Source organism: Salvelinus alpinus, chromosome 3 (genome assembly GCF_045679555.1).
Source record: "Salvelinus alpinus chromosome 3, SLU_Salpinus.1, whole genome shotgun sequence".
Taxonomy (NCBI): domain Eukaryota; kingdom Metazoa; phylum Chordata; class Actinopteri; order Salmoniformes; family Salmonidae; genus Salvelinus; species Salvelinus alpinus.
In genome coordinates, this window is record NC_092088.1 from 71,742,464 (window position 1) to 71,762,997 (window position 20,534).

Consider the following 20,534-nt stretch of genomic DNA (forward strand, 5'->3'; position numbering starts at 1 on the left):
ATTTGTGGTCACTGGCCTACACACAATACCCCAAATTGGAATGATGCTTATCTTTTTTTTTTTTTTTTACAAATTAATAAAAAATTTGAAGAAAAAAAATGAAAAGCTGAAATGTATTGAGTCAATAAGTATTCAACCCCTTAGTTATGGAAAGCCTAAATAAGTTCAGGAGTAAACATTTGCTTAACAAGTCACATAATAAGTTACATGGACTCACTCTGTGTGCAATATAGTGTTGAACATTATTTTTTAAATTACTATTTATCTCTGTACCCAACACACACTATTATCTGTTAGGTCCCTCAGTTGAGCAGTGAATTTCAAACACAGATTCAACCACAAAGACAAGGGAGGTTTTTCAATGCCTTGCAAAGGGCACCTATTTGGTAGATTGGTAAAAAAAAATAAAAGCTAACATTGAATATCCCTTTTAGCATGGTGAAGTTATTATTACACTTGGGATGGTGTATCAATACACCCAGTCACTACAACGATACAGGCCTCCTTCCTAACTCAGTTGCCGGAGAGAAAGGAAACTGCTCACTGATTTTACCATGAGGCCAATGGTGACTTTAAAACAGGTACAGAGTTTAATGGCTGTGTTGGGAGAAATCTGAGGATGGATTAACAACATTGTAGTTACTCCACAATACTAACCTAATTGACAGAGTGAAAAGAAAGAAGCCTGTACAGAATACAAATATTACAAAACATGCATCCTGTTTGCAATAAGGCACTAAAGTAAAACTGCAAAATATTTGGCAAATAAATTAACTAAATAAATAACGTTATGTTTGGGGCAAATCCAACAACCCATCACTGAGTACAACTCTGTATATTTTCAAGCATGGTGATGGCTGCATCATGTTATGGGTCTGCCTCTCATCTGAGTCTTTGCATGTGTGTTGGAGTGACAGTGTGCGTCGTGTGCAAAAATAAGGTAAACTCAGATAGTCCGTGTAGCCATTTTGTTAGCTATTTTGAAGTGTTATGGCATGGGGATAGAAACTGTTCAGGAGCCTGTTGGTGTCAGACTTGATGCACAGGTACTGCTTGCCTTCTTCACGACTGTGAGCGTGTCTGTGGACCATTTTAAGTTCTTAGTGATTTGGACACCGACTTCGACCCGCTCCACTGCAGCCCCTTCGATCTGGACTAGAAATCCCGCTATGCCCTCTGACGAACCATCAAACAAGCGTCCATACAGACTAAGATTGAATCTACACCGGCTCTGACGCCCGTCGGATGTGGCCGGACTTGCAAACCATTACCGATTACAAAGAGAAACCCAGCCTCGAGCTGCCCAGTGATGCGAGCCTACCAGATGAGCTAAATGCCTTTTATGCTCGCTTCGAGGCACCAACTAGCAAGTGTCTTCACTGACATTTTCAACCTCTCCCTGACCGAGTCTGTAATATCGTCATGTTTCATACAGACCACCATAGTCACAGTGCCCAAGAAAGCCAAGATAACCTGACTAAATGACTACCACCCCATAGCACTCACATCTGTAGCCATGAAGTGCTTTGAAAGGCTGGTCATGGCTCATATCAACACCATCTCAAAAACCCTATACCCACTACAATTTGCATTCCACCCCAAAAGATCCACAGATGATGCAATCTCTATTGCACTCCACACTGCCTTCCCACCTGGACAAAAGGAACACCTATGTGAGAATATTATTCATTGACTACAGCTCAGCGTTCAACACCATAGTGCCCTCAAAGCTCATCACTAGGCAAAGGACCCTGGGACTAAACACCTCCTCTGCCACTGGATCCTGGACTTCCTGACGGGCCAACCCCAGGTGGTAAGGGTAGGCAAAAACACATCTGCCACACTGATCCTCAAAACGGGGGCCCCTCAGGGGTGCATGTTTAGTCCCCTCCTGTACTCCCTGTTCACCCACGACTGCATGGCCATGCACAACTGCAACACCATCATTGATTTTACCGACGACACAACAGTGGTAGGCATTATCACCGATAACGATGAAACAGCCTATAAGGAGGTCAGAGACCTGGCAGTGTGGTGCCAGGACAACAACAACCTCTCCCTCAATGTGAGCAACAAAAAGGAGCTGATCATGGACTATAGGAAAAGGAGGGCCAAGCACACCCCCATTCACATCGACGGGGTTATAGTGGAGCGGGTCGAGAGCTTCAAGTTCTTTGGTGTCCATATCACAAAAAAACGATCATGGTCCAAACACACCAAGGCAGTCGTGAAGAAGGCACGACAACGCCTATTCTCACTCAGGAGACTGAAAAGATTTGGCATGGGTCCTCAAATCCTGAAAAAGTTATACAGCTGCACCATTGAGAGCATCCTGACTGGTGGCATCACCGCTTGGTATGGCAACTACTCGGCATCCGACCATAAGGGGCTACAGAGGGTAGTGCGAATGGCCCAATAAATCACTGGGACCAAGCTTCCTGCCATCCAGGACCTCTGTACCAGGTGGTGTCAGAGGAAGGCCCTAAAAATTGTCAAAGACTCCAGCCACCCAAGTCATAGAATGTTCTCTCGGCTACCGCACGACAAGCGGTACCAGAGCGCCAAGTCTAGGTCCAAAAGGCTCCTTAACAGCTTCTACCCCCAAGCCATAAGACTGCTAATCAAATGGCTACCCGGACAATTTGCATTGACCCCCTTCTATACGCTGTTGCTACTCGCTGTTTATTATTTATGCAGTCACTTTACCCATACCTACATGTACAGTACCAGTCAAACGTTTGAACACACCTACTCATTAAAGGGTTTTTCTTTCATTTAACATAGTGATGGCATCAAAACTATGAAATAACATATGGAATCATGTAGTAACCACAAAAGTGTTAAACAAATCAAAATAGATTTGAGATTTGAGATTCTTCAAAGTAGCCACCCTTTGCCTTGACAACAGCTTTGCACTCTTGGCATTCTCTCAAGGTAGGGGTGTACTCCACTTCCGGCGCCGACCGAGATGGCCGCCTCGCTTCGCGTTCCTTGGAAAGTATGCAGTATATTGTTTTTTTATGTGTTATTCCTTACATTGGTACCCCAGGTAATCTTAGGTTTCATTTACAGTCAATCACGGATTACAAAAAGAAAACCAGCCCCGTCGCGGACCAGGATGTCTGACACGGCCCGCTACCAAAACCTGCGGGCTCTCCTTCACTGCAGCCGAGGTGAGTAAAACATTTAAACGTGTTGACCCTCGCAAGGCTGCAGGCCCAGACGGCATTCCCAGCCGCGTCCTCAGAGCATGCGCAGACCAGCTGGCTGGTGTGTTTACGGACATATTCAATCAATCCTTATCCCAGTCTGCTGTTCCCACATGCTTCAAGAGGGCCACCATTGTTCCTGTTCCCAAGAAAGCTAAGGTAACTGAGCTAAACGACTACCGCCCCGTAGCACTCACTTCCGTCATCATGAAATGCTTTGAGAGACTAGTCAAGGACCATATCACCTCCACCCTACCGGACCCACTCCAATTTGCTTACCGACCCAATAGGTCCACAGACGACGCAATCGCAACCACACTGCACACTGCCCTAACCCATCTGGACAAGAGGAATACCTATGTGAGAATGCTGTTCATCGACTACAGCTCAGCATTTAACACCATAGTACCCTCCAAACTCGTCATCAAGCTCGAGACCCTGGGTCTCGACCCCGCCCTGTGCAACTGGGTCCTGGACTTCCTGACGGGCCGCCCCCAGGTGGTGAGGGTAGGTAACAACATCTCCACCCCGCTGATCCTCAACACTGGGGCCCCACAAGGGTGCGTTCTGAGCCCTCTCCTGTACTCCCTGTTCACCCACGACTGCGTGGCCATGCACGCCTCCAACTCAATCATCAAGTTTGCGGATGACACTACAGTGGTAGGCTTGATTACCAACAACGACGAGACGGCCTACAGGCAGGAGGTGAGGGCCCTCGGAGTGTGGTGTCAGGAAAATAACCTCACACTCAACGTCAACAAAACAAAGGAGATGATTGTGGACTTCAGGAAACAGCAGAGGGAGCACCCCCCTATCCACATCGACGGGTCAGTAGTGGAGAAGGTGGAAAGTTTTAAGTTCCTCGGTGTACACATCACGGACAAACTGAATTGGTCCACCCACACAGACAGCGTTGTGAAGAAGGCGCAGCAGCGCCTCTTCAACCTCAGGAGGCTGAAGAAATTCGGCTTGTCACCAAAAGCACTCACAAACTTCTACAGATGCACAATCGAGAGCATCCTGTCGGGCTGTATCACCGCCTGGTACGGCAACTGCTCCGCCCACAACCTTAAGGCTCTCCAGAGGGTAGTGAGGTCTGCAGAACGCATCACCGGGGGCAAACTACCTGCCCTCCAGGACACCTACACCACCCGATGTCACAGGAAGGCCATAAAGATCATCAAGGACAACAACCACCCAAGCCACTGCCTGTTCACACCGCTATCATCCAGAAGGCGAGGTCAGTACAGGTGCATCAAAGCAGGGACCGAGAGACTGAAAAACAGCTTCTATCTCAAGGCCATCAGACTGTTAAACAGCCACCACTAACATTTAGCGGCCGCTGCCAACATACTGACTCAACTCCAGCCACTTTAATAATGGGAATTGATGGAAATTGTGTAAAAATGTACCACTAGCCACTTTAAACAATGCCACTTAATATAATGTTTACATACCCTACATTACTCATCTCATATGTGTATACTGTACTCTATACCATCTACTGCATCTTGCCATCTTTATGTAATACATGTATCACTAGCCACTTTAAACTATGCCACTTTATGTTTACATACCCTACATTACTCATCTCATATGTATATACTGTACTCTATACCATCTACTGCATCTTGCCTATGCCGTTCTGTACCATCACTCATTCATATATCTTTATGTACATATTCTTTATCCCTTTACACTTGTGTGTATAAGGTAGTAGTTGTGGAATTGTTAGGTTAGATTACTTGTTGGTTATTACTGCATTGTCGGAACTAGAAGCACAAGCATTTCGCTACACTCACATTAACATATGCTAACCATGTGTATGTGACAAATAAAATTTGATTTGATTTGATTCAGAAGATAGCCCTGTTTGGTAAAATACCAAGTCCATATTATGGCAAGAACAGCTCAAATAACCAAAGAGAAACGACAGTGCATCATTACTTTAAGACATGAAAGTCATTAAATATGGAAAATGTCAAGAAGAAAAGTTTCTTCAAGTCCAGTCACAAAAACCATTAAGCGCTATTATGAAATTGGCTCTCATCAGGACCGCCACAGGAATGGAAGACCCAGAGTTACCTCTGCTTCATAGGATAAGTTCATTAGAGTTACCAGCCTCAGGAATTGCAGCCCAAATAAATGCTTCACAAAATTCAAGTAACAGACACATCTCAACATCCACTGTTCAGAGGAGACTGGGTGAATCAGGCTTTCATGGTCGAATTGCTGCAAAGAAACCACTACTAAAGGACACCAATAAGAAGAAGAGACTTGTTTGGGCCAAGAAACACGAGCAATGGATATTAGACCATTGGAAATCTGTCCTTTGGTCTGCCGTGTCTTTGTGAGACGCAGAGTAGGTGAATGGATGATCTCCGCATGTGTGGTTCCCACCGTGAAGCATGGAGGAGGAGGTGTGATGGTGATTTACTGGTGACACTGTTGGTAATTTATTTAGAATTCAAGACACACTTAACCAGCATGGCTACCCCAGCATCTGGTTTGCACTTAGTGGGACTATCATTTGTTTTTCAACAGGACAATGTCCCAACACACCTCCAGGCTGTGTAAGGGCTATTTGACCAAGACGGAGAGTGATGGAGTGCTGCATCAGATGACCTGGCCTCCACAATCACCTGATCTCAACCCAATTGAGATGGTTTGGGATGAGTTGGACCGCCGAGTGAAGGAAAAGCAGCCAACAAGTGCTCAGCATATGTGGGAACTCCTTCAAGAGTGTTGGAAAAGCGTTCCAGGCGAAGCTGGTTGAGAGAATTGCAAGAGTGTGCAAAGCTGTCATTAAGGCAAAGGGGGGCTCCTTTGAAGAAGCTCAAAAATAAAATATATTTTGATTTGTTTCACACTTTTTGGGTTACTACATGAATCCATATGTGTTATTTCATAGTGTTGATGTCTTCACTATTATTCTACAATGTAGAAAATAGTCAAAAAATAAAGAAAAACCCTTGAATGAGTAGATGTGTCCAAACTTTTGACTGGTACTGTACATATCGCCAGCAGCATACCACCCTGCATACCACTGTTGGCTTGCTTCTGAAGCTAAGCAGGGTCGGTCCTGGTCAGTCCCTGGATGGGAGACCAGATGCTGCTGGAAGTGGTGTTGGAGGGCCAGTAGGAGGCACTCTTTCCTCTGGTCTAAAAAATATCCCAATGCCCCAGGGCAGTGATTGGGGACACTGCCCTGTGTAGGGTGCCGTCTTTCGGATGGGACGTTAAACGGGTGTCCTGACTCTCTGAGGTCATTAAAGATCCCATGGCACTTATCGTAAGAGTAGGGGTGTTAACCCCGGTGTCCTGGCTAAATTCCCAATCTGGCCCTCAAACCATCATGGTCACCTAATAATCCCCAGTTTATAATTGGCTCATTCATCCCCCTCCTCTCCCCTGTAACTATTCCCCAGGTCGTTGCTGCAAATGAGAACGTGTTCTCAGTCAACTTACCTGGTAAAATAAAAAATAAAAAAATAAAAATTACCTCAATTACCTCAACTAATCTGTACCTCCGCACAAGGGTAGGCATTTGACCATCAGGTATTCTAAGATGAATGAACAATGGTTCAATACTTCCACCGTGCTCGAGTCAGCACACCAGTTGTTGTTGATGAAGAGGCAAATCCCCCCCCTGGATTTCTCCCGACTCCGCTTTCCTGTCTGCACGGTGAATGGAGAATCCATCGAGTTGGATAGCCATGGGGGTTGTCCGAGAGCCATGTTTCAGAAAAGCAGAAAATATTGCAGTTTTGAGAGTCCCGTTATTAGCAAATCTGTGATCGGAGGTCATCTATCTTATTATCAAGTGACTGAACATTGGCCAGTAAAATGAAGAGAAGAGGTCGCCAGGAAACGTCAGCGTTTCCTCTTGGGTAGCCCAAAAATTGGGTCGGAATTACAGAAAGAGGCCAGGGCCAATGAGTTGAAGTCGAAGTTGAAGCCGGAATTGAGGTAAGTAACTGCCGATCTGATGGTCAAAAGTTATTGTTGGTTGTAAGAAATGGTTGAGGATACATTGAGAAAATAAGGTAAAAGTAAACGACAAAAGAATCACAAAATAGCAAAGCTGGGTCGGAGCTTGCAAAACGCAGCCATCTAGTATGGCGCCATCTTCCATTTCTGAAGGCACTGAATGTATGTTTGTGCACATGAAAGTCAGTGATTTACAGTATGTTTACGATAGGTTAATAAGGTAATAAAAATGTGCTGTGACTAAAATGTGACCAAAATGAAAAGGGCATTTAGTTGACTAAAATGGTCCACTGTTTTCGGCATTTTGACAATCACTAGACTAATTCATTAACCAAATGACAAAAATTAGACTAAGACTGCCAGGACAGGGTCCTGGTCATTAGGACACAATGTTTTTAAATGTTTTTCAATGGAACCCAGGTGTACCCTCCCTGTTTCAGTCTGTTTTAGTTCCGTTTGGCACGTAATGCACAGGTCCCGGGAAAGGCCTGTGGAGGAGTGACTGAGTGGAGGAACCTGTCTGCCCAGTAGTGTGGGGAAGAACCCACTGTAACACCAGCTCTCTCTGTCTCTCACACGTTCTCTCTCTCAATCTCCCCCTCGCTCTACTCCCCCCTCTCTACCTCTAATTCTCTGCCTCTGCCCATTGTGACCTGTGTGAACTGCTCATCAGCCTGGTGGTGTAGGATTACAGAGAATGCATCCTAAATGGCACCCTATTCCCTATACAGTGCACTCATTTCGACCAGGACCCATAGTACTGTAGTAGAAAGTAGTGCACTATATAGGAAATGGGGTGCCATTTGGTACGCACTGAGTGTGGTTTCTCATGGGCTCCTATGGGTGCATGGATGAAATATAAGGCTTCAGACAGACAGCGGCATAGCAGAGGATGAGATACTTTATAGTAGCCATTTCAACAGCCATTGGCCTACTGTTACAATTCAGAGACAATGTCATTTTAACAGCCATAGGCCTACTGTTATAATACAATGTCATTGTATTTTTTTGGTACTTTTTACCCCCATTTTTGTGATATCCAATTGGTACTTACAGTCCTGTCCCATCGCTGCAACTCCTGTACTGGACTCGGACTCCTGGACTTGGGAGAGGCGAAGGTCGAGCCGCACTGCTTCTTGACACAGTGCCCGGAATCCAGCCGCACCAATGTGTCGGACGAAAAAAAACGTACAACTGTCAACACGAGTCAGCGTGCATGCGCCAGGCCTGTCACAAGGAGTCGCTTGAGCGCGATGGGACAAGAACATCCCAGCCGGCCAAACCCTCCCCTAACTCGGACGACGCTGGGCCAATTGTGCGCCGTCTCATGGGTCTCCCGGTCGCGGCCGGCTGCGACTCAGCCTGGGATCGAACCTGGGTCTGTAGAGACACCTCTAGCACTGCGATGCAGTTCCTTAGACTGCTGCGCCACTCAGGAGAAGACAATTGTAACAGCCATAGGCATACTGTTACAATTCAGTGACAATGTCTGCACTAAATTTGAGTAAGTTAATTCATAATTGATATCATAAGATTGATATCTTACCAGGAGGAATCACTGGAAACTATGGCATGCTACTATGGCTGTGTGGAGGAGAAACATGCAATGTAAATTATTATTTGAAATGCAAAGAGCCTTTGCAGATGCTCAACAAAAGACAAGTGCCAACAAATTAATTAACACTAGCCGCAACTACATCATGTTTGAAGAACTTGAGTTCGGTTCAACTCACCACACCAGCCAAGTTGCGTGTGCCAAGTGTTGCAAAATAAATGTACACATACAGTGCATTCAGAAAGTATTCAGACCCCTTCCCTTTTTCCACATTTTGTTACGTTACAAGGGTACCAAAACATTTCTGCAGCATTGAAGGTCCCCAACAACACAGTGGCCTCGTCTTGGAACCACCAAGACGCTTCCTTGGGCTGGCCGCCAAGCTAAACTGAGCATTCGGAGGAGAATGTCCTTGGTCAGAGGTGACCGAGAACCCAATGGTCACCCTGACAGAGCTCCAGAGTTCCTCTGTGGAGATGGGAGAACTTTCCAGAAGGACAACCATCTCTGCAGCACTCCACCAATCAAGCCTTTATGGTAGGGTGGCCAAACGGAATCCACTCCTCAGTAAAAGGCACGTCAGCCCGCTTGGACTAACAGAGCATGAGAAACAAGATTCTCTGGTCTGATTAAAACCAAGATTGAACTATTTGGCCTGAATGCCAAGTGTCACGTCTGGAGGAAACGTGGTACCATCCCTACGATGAAGCATGGTGGTGGCAGCATCATGCTGTGGGGATGTTTTTCAGCGGCAGGGACTGGAAGACTAGTCAGGATGAAGGGAAAGATGAACGAAGCAAAGTACAGAGAGATCCTTGATGAAAACCTACTCCAGCGCACTCAGGACGTCAGACTGGGGCAAAGGTTCACCTTCCAACAGGACAACAAACCTAAGCACACAGCCAAGATGTCCGAAAGCTACTCCTGGGTTAAGTCTTTGAATGTCCTGGAGTGGCCCAGCCAGAGCTCCGACTTGAACCAGATCAAACATCCCTGGTGAGACCTGAAAATAGCCGTGCAGCCACGCTTCCCATTCAACCTGACAGAGCTTGAGAGGATCTGCAGAGAAGAATGGGAGAAACTCCCCAAATACACATGTGCCAAGCTTGTAGCATCATAACCGAGAAGACTCAAAGCTGTAATCGCTGCCAAAGGTACTACAACAAAGTATTGAGCAAACTGTCTGAATACTTATGTAAATGTGATTTAAAAATAATTATATACATTTGCAAAAATGTCTAAAAACCTGTTTTTGCTTTGTCATTATGGGGTATGGTGTGTAAATTGATGAGGGGGGGAAATAAATGTAATCCTTTTTAGAATAAGGCTGTAATGTAACAAAATGTGCACTGTACATGTTATTCAATAATTTCACCCACAGCGCTTGTGCACGTGAACAAGCGTCTGTGTAGTCAGGTGCTAAAACAGAACTTGGTTCTATTAGAGAAGCTTGACACGCTGCAAGTCCCGCCTCCCAATCTACTCATTGGTTTTCAGGAGCATACAACCCCACGTGGGTATTTGAAAGATGAACGAGGAGAGATTAATCATAAATAACTAACCAAAAACTCTGAGAGCATAATTTTGAGGTCATATGAATTTAACATTAATTACTCTGCCATTTTCAAAGTCATGTCCTCCCGTCCTTGACTTTTCCTAAATAAATATTTTCAACACACTGAATTTCGATATCACAGAATTTCTGTTATAAGCATTTATAACCCTTCCTTCACCAGTTGGCTGCCATCTGACAGTGGCCGATCAGACACTGGCCCTTCGAAACTACACCTAAAATATATCAAAACTAATTTCACACATAGGCATACAATAATAGATGTAGCCTAAAAACGACATTCATTTGACAATATTATCAATTGACTTGTGAAGAGACTGCAGCGCACCGTGGGTAATTGAAAAAGAAGGGAATGGAGCTTACAAAAAACCTTCATAACCTATCGGAAAGAGCAGGTTCTAAGGTTTCTAAAACACATACATGTCACACCCTGATCTGTTTCACCGGTCTTTGTGATTGTCTCCACCCCCCTCCAGGTGTCACCCATCTTCCCCATTATCCCCTGTGTATTTATACCTGTGTTCTCTATTTGTCTGTTGCCAGTTTGTCTTGTTTGTCAAGTCAACCAGCGTTTTGTCTCAGCTCCTGCTTTTCCCCAGTGTCTCTTTTTTTCTCGCCTACCTGGTTTTGACCCTTGCCTGTCCTGACTCTGAGCCTGCCGTCCTATACCTTTGCCCCACCTCTGGATTACCGACCTCTGCCTGACCTGACCCTGAGCCTGCCTGCCGTCCTGTACCTTTGCCCCACTACTCTGGATTATCGACCCCTGCCTGCCATGAACTGTTGTTTGCCTGCCCCTGTTGCTGTAATAAACATTGTTACTTCGACACAGTCTGCATCTGGGTCTTACCTTCAAACCTGATAATACATTTGCCAAACAACTTAAAATTAAGGCATGGTTTCCATTTCAAAATATCACTTTTTTGTCAAATATTACAGCAGCTACATACCATGAGTTCTACATGTGAGCACTTATGGCAGCATAGCCAAGGGCTACTAAGCACAGACTAGTAACAGAACATAAAATATGATGTTGTTTAAAATATCATTTATTCGTTTTTTTAATGTTTCTAAAGACCTGCCTTAACGAAATAATGAATTTCTTTGCGATGTTGTATAACACTTGCATTGTGGCGTTTTGTGGTTTTTAATTTTTACATATAGCCTGCAGCAGAGTTCCCAAATAGGTGGCGCCGCGGGCCAAATTTGCAGAGTTTTCTGAGCAAAACAAAATGTGTATATTTCTTTTAGAATTGTTGTTCTTGGACATAAAAGACTGTAAAAATCACCAGGAAATTAGCTCAGTAATTTGGATTTTGGAAATCTGTTCCCAAGTATTTCCACACATAAATAGAGAGGCATATGCGATCGTATCCCAATGTAATCAAGGTTTGAAATCATTTTGTTTTTCTCAAATACTATATCTGTTTTGGGTTCTTGCTGTCAATTTGCAGTGTACAAATTATTTACAGTGCATTCAGAAAGTATTCATACCCCTTGACTTATTACACATTTTGTTGTGTTACAGCCTGAATTCAAAATAGATTAAATATATATTTCTTCTCACCCATCTACACACTATACCCTATAATGACAAAGTGAAAACATGTTTTAGAATTTTTTGCAAATGTATTGAAAAAGAAATATATATATCTAATTCACATTAGTATTCACACCTGAGTCAATACTTTGTAGAAGCACCTTTGGCAGCGATTACAGCTGTGAGTCTTTCTGGGCAACATTTGCCGATTATTATTTTCCAAACTTCTTCAAGCTCTGTCAAATTGGTAGTTGATCATTGCTAGACAACCATTTTTCAGGTATCGTCACAGAGGTAGATTTAAGTCAAAATTAACTCGGCCACTCAGGAACATTCACGGTCTTCTTGGTAAGCAACACCAGTGTAGATTTGGCCTTGTGTTTTAGGTTATTGACCTGCTGAAAGTTGATTTAATCTCCATGTGTCTAGTGGAAAGCAGACTGAACCAGATTTTTTTTTTTTTTTATTCCTGAAAAACTCCCCAGTCCTTAATGATTACAAGCATACCCATAACATGATGCAGCCACCACTATGCTTAAAAATATGAAGAGTGGTACTAAGTAATGTGTTGTATTAAACACTTTGTATTCAGGAAAAATCGCTCGCCACATTTTTTACAGTATTACTTTAGTGCCTTGTTGCAAACTGGATGCATGTTTTGGAATATTTTTTCTGTACAGGCTTCCTTCTTATCACTCTGTCAATTAGGTTAGTATTGTTGTTTTCTGCTATCACAGCAATTAAACTCGGCAACTGTTTTAAAGTCACCATATGCCTCACCATTGACTTCCTTCCCTGGTCTTTGTGGTTGAATCTGTGTTTGAAATTCACTGCTCAACTAAGGGACCTTTCAGATAATTGTGTGTGGGGTACAGATATTAGTTAGTCAGTCAAAAATCACGTTAAACACCATTATTGCATACAGAGTGAGTCCATGCAACTTATTATGTGACTTGTTACGAAAAGTGTTACTCCTGAACTTATTTAGGCTTGTCATAAAGGGGTTGGATACTTATTGACTCAAGACATTTCAGCTTTTTAATTTTTATTCATTTGTAACTTTGACATTATGGGATATTGTGTGTAGGCCAGGGGAAAAAAATCTCAATTGAATCCATTTCAGGCAGGAACATAACAAAATGTGGAAAAAGTCAATGGATGTGAATACTTTCTGAAGGCACTATATAACTATGTTCTGGCCCCCCGACCATCCGCTTAAGTAGAAATCGGCCCATGGCTGAATGTAATTGTGGACCCCTGGCCTACAGTAACAAACTACTAAAAATGTTTGGGTGGGTTTGGTATTCTAATGGTAGGCCTACCTAAAACCTTCATAAACAGAACCAAATCATATATGCATAGTCACTTTAACTATACATTCATGTACATACTACATCAATTGGGCAGACCAACCAGTGCTCCCGCACATTGGCTAACCGGGCTATCTGCATTGTGTCCCACCCACCACCCCCCTCTTTTACGCTACTGCTACTCTCTGTTCATCATATATGCATAGTCACTTTAACCATATCTACATGTACATACTACCTCAATCAGCCTGACTAACCAGTGTCTGTATATAGCCTCGCTACCATATATAGCCCTTCTTTTTACTGTTGTTTTATTTCTTTACCTACCTATTGTTCACCTAATACCTTTTTTGCACTATTGGTTAGAGCCTGTAAGTAAGCATTTCACTGTAAGGTCTACACCTGTTGTATTCGGCGCACGTGACAAATAAACTTTGATTTGATTTGAAATTGTACTTTTTGCAATAGTACACTACCATTCAAAAGTTTGGGGTCACAGAATGTCCTTGAATTTGGTTTTTAAAATAATAATACTTTTTTGTCCATTAAAATAACATCAAATTGATCAGAAATACAGTGTAGACATTATTAATGTTGTAAATGACTATTGTTGCTGGAAACGGCCCATTATCAGCAACCATCACTCCTGTGTTCCAATGGTACGTTGTGTTAGCTAATCATTTGGAAATACCTGGATTTCTGCATAAATTGGTCATAAAATGTTATCTGATCTTCATCTAGGTCACAACAATAAACAAACACAGTCTGCTTAAACTAATAACACACAAACAATTATACGTTTTCATGTCTTTATTGAACACAGCGTATAAACATTCACAGTGCAGGGTGGGAAAAGTATGGGAACCCTTGGATTAAATAGCTGGTTGACCCTCCTTTGGCAGCAATAACCTCAACCAAATGTTTTGTGTAGTCTCGGATCAGACCTGCACAACGGTCAGGACAAATTTTGGACCATTCCTCTTTACAAAACTGTTTCAGTTCAGCAATATTCTTGGGATGTCTGGTGTGAACTGCTTTCGAGGTCATGCCAGAGCATCTCAAACGGGTTGAGGTCAGGACTCTGACTGGGCCACTCCAGAAGGCATATTTTCTTCTGTTGAAGCCATGCTGTTGTTGATCTACTTCTGTGTGTTGGGTCGTTGTCCTGTTGCATTACCCAACTTTCGTTGAGCTTCAATTGGCAGACAGAGACCCTTACATTCTCCTGCAAAATGTCTTGATAAACTTGGGTATTAATTTTCCCATCAAAGATAGCAAGCTGTCCAGGCCCTGAGGCAGCAAAGCAGCCCCAAACCATGATGCTCCCTCCGCCATACTTTACAGTTGGGATGAGGTTTTGATGTTGGCGTACTGTGCCTTTTCTCCACACAGTGTTGTGTGTTCCTTCCAAACAACTCTACTGTAGTAGTCCACTGTATTCTGTGGACAGATGAAAATCTGTCCACAGAATATTTTGCCAGTAGAGCTGAATATTTTGCCAGTAGAGCTGAATATTTTGCCAGTAGAGCTGAATATTTTGCCAGTAGAGCTGAATATTTTGCCAGTAGAGCTGAATATTTTGCCAGTAGAGCTGAATATTTTGCCAGTAGCGCTGTCGAACATCCAGGTGCACTTTTGCAAACTTCAGACGTGCAGCAATGGTTTTTTTGGACAGCAGTGGTTTCTTCCGTGGTGTCCTCTCATGAACCCCATTCTTGTTTAGTGATTTATGTATCGTAGACTAGTCAACAGAGATGTTAGCATGTTCCAGAGATTTCTGTAAGTCTTTAGCTGACACTCTAGATTCTTCTTAACCTCATTGAGCATTCTGCGCTGTGCTCATGCAGTCATCTTTGCAGGACGGCCACTCCTAGGGAGAGTAGCAACAGTGCTGAACTTTCCACATTTATAGACAATTTGTTATTTTAAAATGGACAATTTTTTTAGATTTTCTTTCAAAAACAAGAACATTTCTAAGTGACCCCAAACATTTGAACGGTAGTGTATATATTAAATGTTTTTATTAAGACTGTTAGAATGCAATGGCTCATAACGGGATTGTTAGATGCCCAGCTTTTCTAGTGTTAATATTTGGAGTAGAGAAAAACATGATTTTGTATGATGGTCAAAATTCTACAAAGGATCATATGCGTTTCAGGTAAAATAACAACCCAATGTTCATCTCCCAGGACAGAACTAGCTAAATGTTCATGAATGTTTCATGTGTATTTGACATGCCCCAAAATTAATATAGTTTCTGCATTTTTTCACCTGCGTGTCATGATCGTGTCTGATATGGATGGACAAAATCAACACGAGGCACGCGCATGGCTGGTGTAGTCAATAAGTCAAACTTGAGTTTCGTTCAACTCAATGGAGCCTGTCAACGCTTAACAACAGACTTGCACCATTGAAGTGTAATAACACATTAACTACAGGTAGCTAGGCCGCAACCTCACAAAAAATGTGTCTTATCAAATGCAGCAGTTAAACGCTATGAATATGGCTACATTTACACAGGCAACCCAATTCTGATACTTTTCCACTAATTGGTCTTTTGACCAATCACATCAGCTCTTTTGCCAATAATTGGGCTGCCTGTGTAAAACGCAGCCTATAAGTCTTTAATAAACTACTCGAGAGGCAGGTTATATTGACACCTTTTGAAATGATGCCCAATTATCATAATATTGAGCTGAAGCATATTATTATTAGCATATTAACCATAACAGCTCAAATATGCCAAACATAATTTCCCCAGCTTCTGGATTTTGCAGTGGGGGGGGAAAAGCCTAATTTCATGTGAGGTTGAAAGGAAACGATGGCACGGGGCAGATGCTTTCAGGAACACAAAGGGCGAAAATTACCCCAAACATATTCTGAATGTGGGTTAGAGGTAAATAAGTCATAGAATAGACAAAGAGAGCAGCAGGAGGCTGTGAGGTGATATGCTGCTAACAAACATCTTCTCCGCTTAACCTTACAGCTACTAAACACTGGACTCTGTCAAAAGCAATAAGAACATTGGCAGATTAAAGTTATAGAGTAGGTGGTTCTTTTAGAGTAAATATATAGACCTAGTGATCATACAGGTATAACAGTGTTAGGAATGTGCAGTAATAGTGCAGGTATAACAGTGTTAGGAATGTGCAGTAATAGTGCAGGTATAACAGTGTTAGGAATGTGCAGTAATAGTGCAGGTATAACAGTGTTAGGAATCTGCAGTAAACTCACTCCGCAGCTAGTTTGAAATGTCGCCAATGGAGCTATCCAATTGGATCATTTTGTATAGCTCAATCGATTGGTACGTTGTCCAGGAGGGTGGTCACGTGTGTTTGCGAGCAGAGGATCACTAGTTCGGAGTTCGGTATGGGACAGAGACAGTGGAGGAAGCGATACGGTTTAGCAGCACACATTAAATATCTGGATAAGGAGCAGTAGTAACCTGGTCCCAGATCTGTTTGTCTTCTTGTCAACCCCATTGCTATCATTGAGTATGTTTACATGCACAGTAATAATTTGATATTAAACTCATTATGGCAGTAGGCAGATTATATTTTTGTTATTTAAACTTTATTTAAACTAGGCAAGTTAGTTAAGAACAAATTCTTATTTACAATGACGCCCCCCCCCCCCCCTCCCCCCCAATAGTGCGCCGCCCTATGGGACTCCCGGTTGTGACACAGCCTGGGAACGAACCAGAGTCTGTAGTGACGCCTCTAGCACTTAGACAGCTGCGCCTCTCGGGAGGCCATGTAAAAGCCTTACTTTGATATCTTAAATCGGCGTAAGGTCAAAATCGAAGTAAGCATACACCGACAGAGGTCGGCATGGCCGATTAATCAGTGCCGATTTCAAGTTTTCATAACAATCGGTAATTGGCATTTTTGGGAGCCGATTATGGCCGATTACATTGCATTCCATGAGGAAACTGCGTGTCAGGCTGCCCACCTGTTACACGAGTGCAGCAAGGTGCCAAGGTAAGTTGCTAACTAGCATTAAACTTATCTTATTAAAAAACAATCAATCTTCACATAATCACTAGTTAACTACACATGGTTGATGATATTACTAGGTTAACTAGCTTGTCCTGCGTTGCATACAATCAATGCGGTGCCCGAATCACAGCCTATTTCGCCAAACGGGGGATGATTTAACAAAAGCGCATTCGCGAAAAAAGCACAATCGTTGCACGAATGTACCTAACCATAAACATCAATGCCTTTCTTAAAATCAATACACAGAAGTAAAACATGTAAACCTGCATATTTAGTTAAAATAAAATAATGTTAGCAAGCAATATTAACTAGGGAAATTGTGTCACTTCTCTTGCGTTCATTGCACGCAGAGTCAGGGTATATGCAACAGTTTGGGCCGCCTGGCTCGTTGCGAACTCATTTGCCAGAATTTTACGTAATTATGACATAACCTTGAAGGTTGTGCAATGTAACAGAAATATTTAGACTTAGGGTTGCCACCCGTTTGATAAAATACGGAATGGTTCCGTATTTCACTGAAAGAAAAAACTTTTTGTTTTCAAAATTATAGTTTCTGGATTTCATCTTATTAATGACCAAAGGCTCGTATTTATGTGTTTATTATAATATAATTAAATCTATGATTTCATATTTGATAGAGCAGTCTGACTGAGCAGTGGTAGGTGGCAGCAGGCTCGTAAGCATTCATTCAAACTTTACTGCGTTTGCAAGCAGCTCTTAGCACTGCTTGATTCACACGCTGTTCATGACTTCAAGCCTATCAACTCCTGAGATTAGGCTGGCAATACTAGTGCCTATTAGAACATCCAATAGTCAAAGGTATTTGAAATACAAATGATATAGAGAGAAATAGTCAACGTGTCATAATTCCTAAAATAACTACAACCTAAAACTTCTTAACTGGGAATATTGAACCACCAGCTTTCATATGTTCTCATGTTCTGAGCAAGGAACTTAAACGTTAGCTTTTTTACATGGCACATATTACACTTTTACTTTGTTCTCCAACACTGTGTTTTTCCATTATTTAAACCAAATTAAGCATGTTTCATTATTTATTTGAGACTAAATAGATTTTATTTATGTATTATATTAAGTTAAAATAAGTGTTCATTGTTCATTCAGTATTGTTGTAATTGTCATTATTACAAATATATATATATATATATATATATATATATATATTATATAAAAATCGTCCGATTAATCGGTATCGGCTTTTTTTGGTCCTCCAATAATCGGTATCGGTATTGAAAAATCATAATCGGTCGACCTCTAATTAAAACACCTGCTTTTCTGAGCAATCTTTAGAATTATTAGGACACGTAAACACCTTAAACGGCCTTCCAGCGTTGTATTTGACCTGCGCATGTGCTAGCACCAGCCGAGTGAGCCTCCCTCTTTACCGAGAGTGAAGTGAGCCTCCCTCTTTACCGAGAGTGAAGTGAGCCTCCCTCTTTACCGAGAGTGAAGTGAGCCTCCCTCTTTACCGAGAGTGAAGTGAGCCTCCCTCTTTACCGAGAGTGAAGTGAGCCTCCCTCTTTACCGAGAGTGAAGTGAGCCTCCCTCTTTACCGAGAGTGAAGTGAGCCTCCCTCTTTACCGAGAGTGAAGTGAGCCTCCCTCTTTACCGAGAGTGAAGTGAGCCTCCCTCTTTACCGAGAGTGAAGTGAGCCTCCCTCTTTACCGAGAGTGAAGTGAGCTCGTAACAACTGAAGAAGTAGTTTTCACATACAAACTTTATTCAGTATGTCCAAACTCAGAATTAAATATGCTTACCAAAAATAACATGGTCGCTGTGGTAGAATGTTTTGATTGGAAAGTTTCTGCATTCATCAGTGCCCTCGTGTATCCATGAAAACAGGATTATTAGGGAAATTGTTCTTGCAAAGCACGTAAATGTTTGAATCAAATTATTATACTATCTGACTACTGACAATAATTGCATTATTGTGTGCATGTAACCATACTCATTGACAAGCCAAACATGACAATGCCATAAGGATTTAACAAGAGAGCAAAAACTGACTGGTACCCAGGTTAACGAAAGGGGTGGAATAACTATATTTTGGGGTATCAACTACACCTACCAGTATTAGACTGAGGTCTCAGACTCTGACTATAGGTTTCTTATTGAATACTGTATGCTCAAAATGCTACTATGAAAGCTGTTAATGTGTGAGTGTAAAATCACTGTCTGTCTCTCTCTCTCCGTCTCTCTAAAAATAGAATTTAACCCAAAGTCCCTCCACACTTTGTCCTGCTATCCTTTATGTTGTCATATTGTTAATATCATCAAAGCTGGAGAAGTGAATTAGGTTGGAATGGAGAACACACACACACACACACACACACACACACAGAGACAGAGACAGACACTAGATCAAATCTTAAAGTGGACCACCAGATGTGGCAGATGTCCATAATGAACGTGGGACTGAGACCACACATGGGGCAGAGTGATGTCAAGTTGTTTACATCAACTTGTGATCGTCTTGATCATCTCAACGACTGCATTTGACAGATTTCTGACCCATATTTAGGCTATTCACAATATGCGAATATAATGACATTCTTTGACATTTGATTTGAGGATTGTAATTTCTCACCAGATGAATGATCTACGTCTCCAACGCCGTTCATTAAAAGTGCAGAATTCAGGTGAGGGTGCGTCTTTTCTAGGGCAGCGCAAAGGTCTTTGAAATGGTCTCTCTCTTTACTTATCAAGATTTTCAGGAGAAGGACCACTTTCTCCGAGTTGGACGAGCAGTTGTGACCCAGTTCATAACGTTCCGATTGGGTGAGGGTACCAGTTTGAGACAACACCTCCACGACCCGATCTGCATGTGTTATTGACTCCAGTAAGTTCTGGTAGCATTTATCTAACAACTCTTTGTGCTTAGACTCCATCTCTCTCAACTCGCTGCTATTTGCACGACTACCGCGTTGCCTACGTTTTATCAACTGACCACTTTAAGATCTCTATACAGTTCAGCCGTAACCCTTTCTGGATAGGTCACTTCTTGGAAGAGTTGAGTCGTAGTCCCGCGATTGTAGTGCATAGCCAAATTGTGTCGCTTTTCATCCCAAATAGAAAGAAGAGTAGACCCAAGTAGCCATATTTGTTGCCCAGGGCTGTTGACTGGTGCGCTAAGAAAAATGGTTACATTTTACCACAGCGTTCAAGATCCAACTTTTCCTCCGTTTTCGTGACTATTAGGCTACGTCTGAAGTGGTCCGCATCGTATACCCATTAAATCCGGTCTTTCTAAGTCGAGTTCGACCGACATGCTGAAAAGTAGTACAACTCTTTAAGAGCCTTTGCCCAGAACCGCAACCTCCACCATGACTCGAGCGCAG

General features: G+C 42.6%; 1 protein-coding gene across 2 annotated transcripts in view; it reads right to left on the reverse strand.

The window, feature by feature from the left end:
• The window catches only part of LOC139571254 (disks large homolog 5-like), a 103,119-nt gene extending 82,585 nt beyond the window's left edge, over positions 1-20,534 (reverse strand). For both annotated transcript variants that reach the window (XM_071393937.1, XM_071393935.1), the window contains exon 1: positions 19,784-20,534. In XM_071393937.1, coding sequence (XP_071250038.1) covers positions 19,784-20,084 — 301 coding nt within the window. In that variant the 5' untranslated portion in view covers positions 20,085-20,534. The remainder of the gene's footprint in view (positions 1-19,783) is intronic.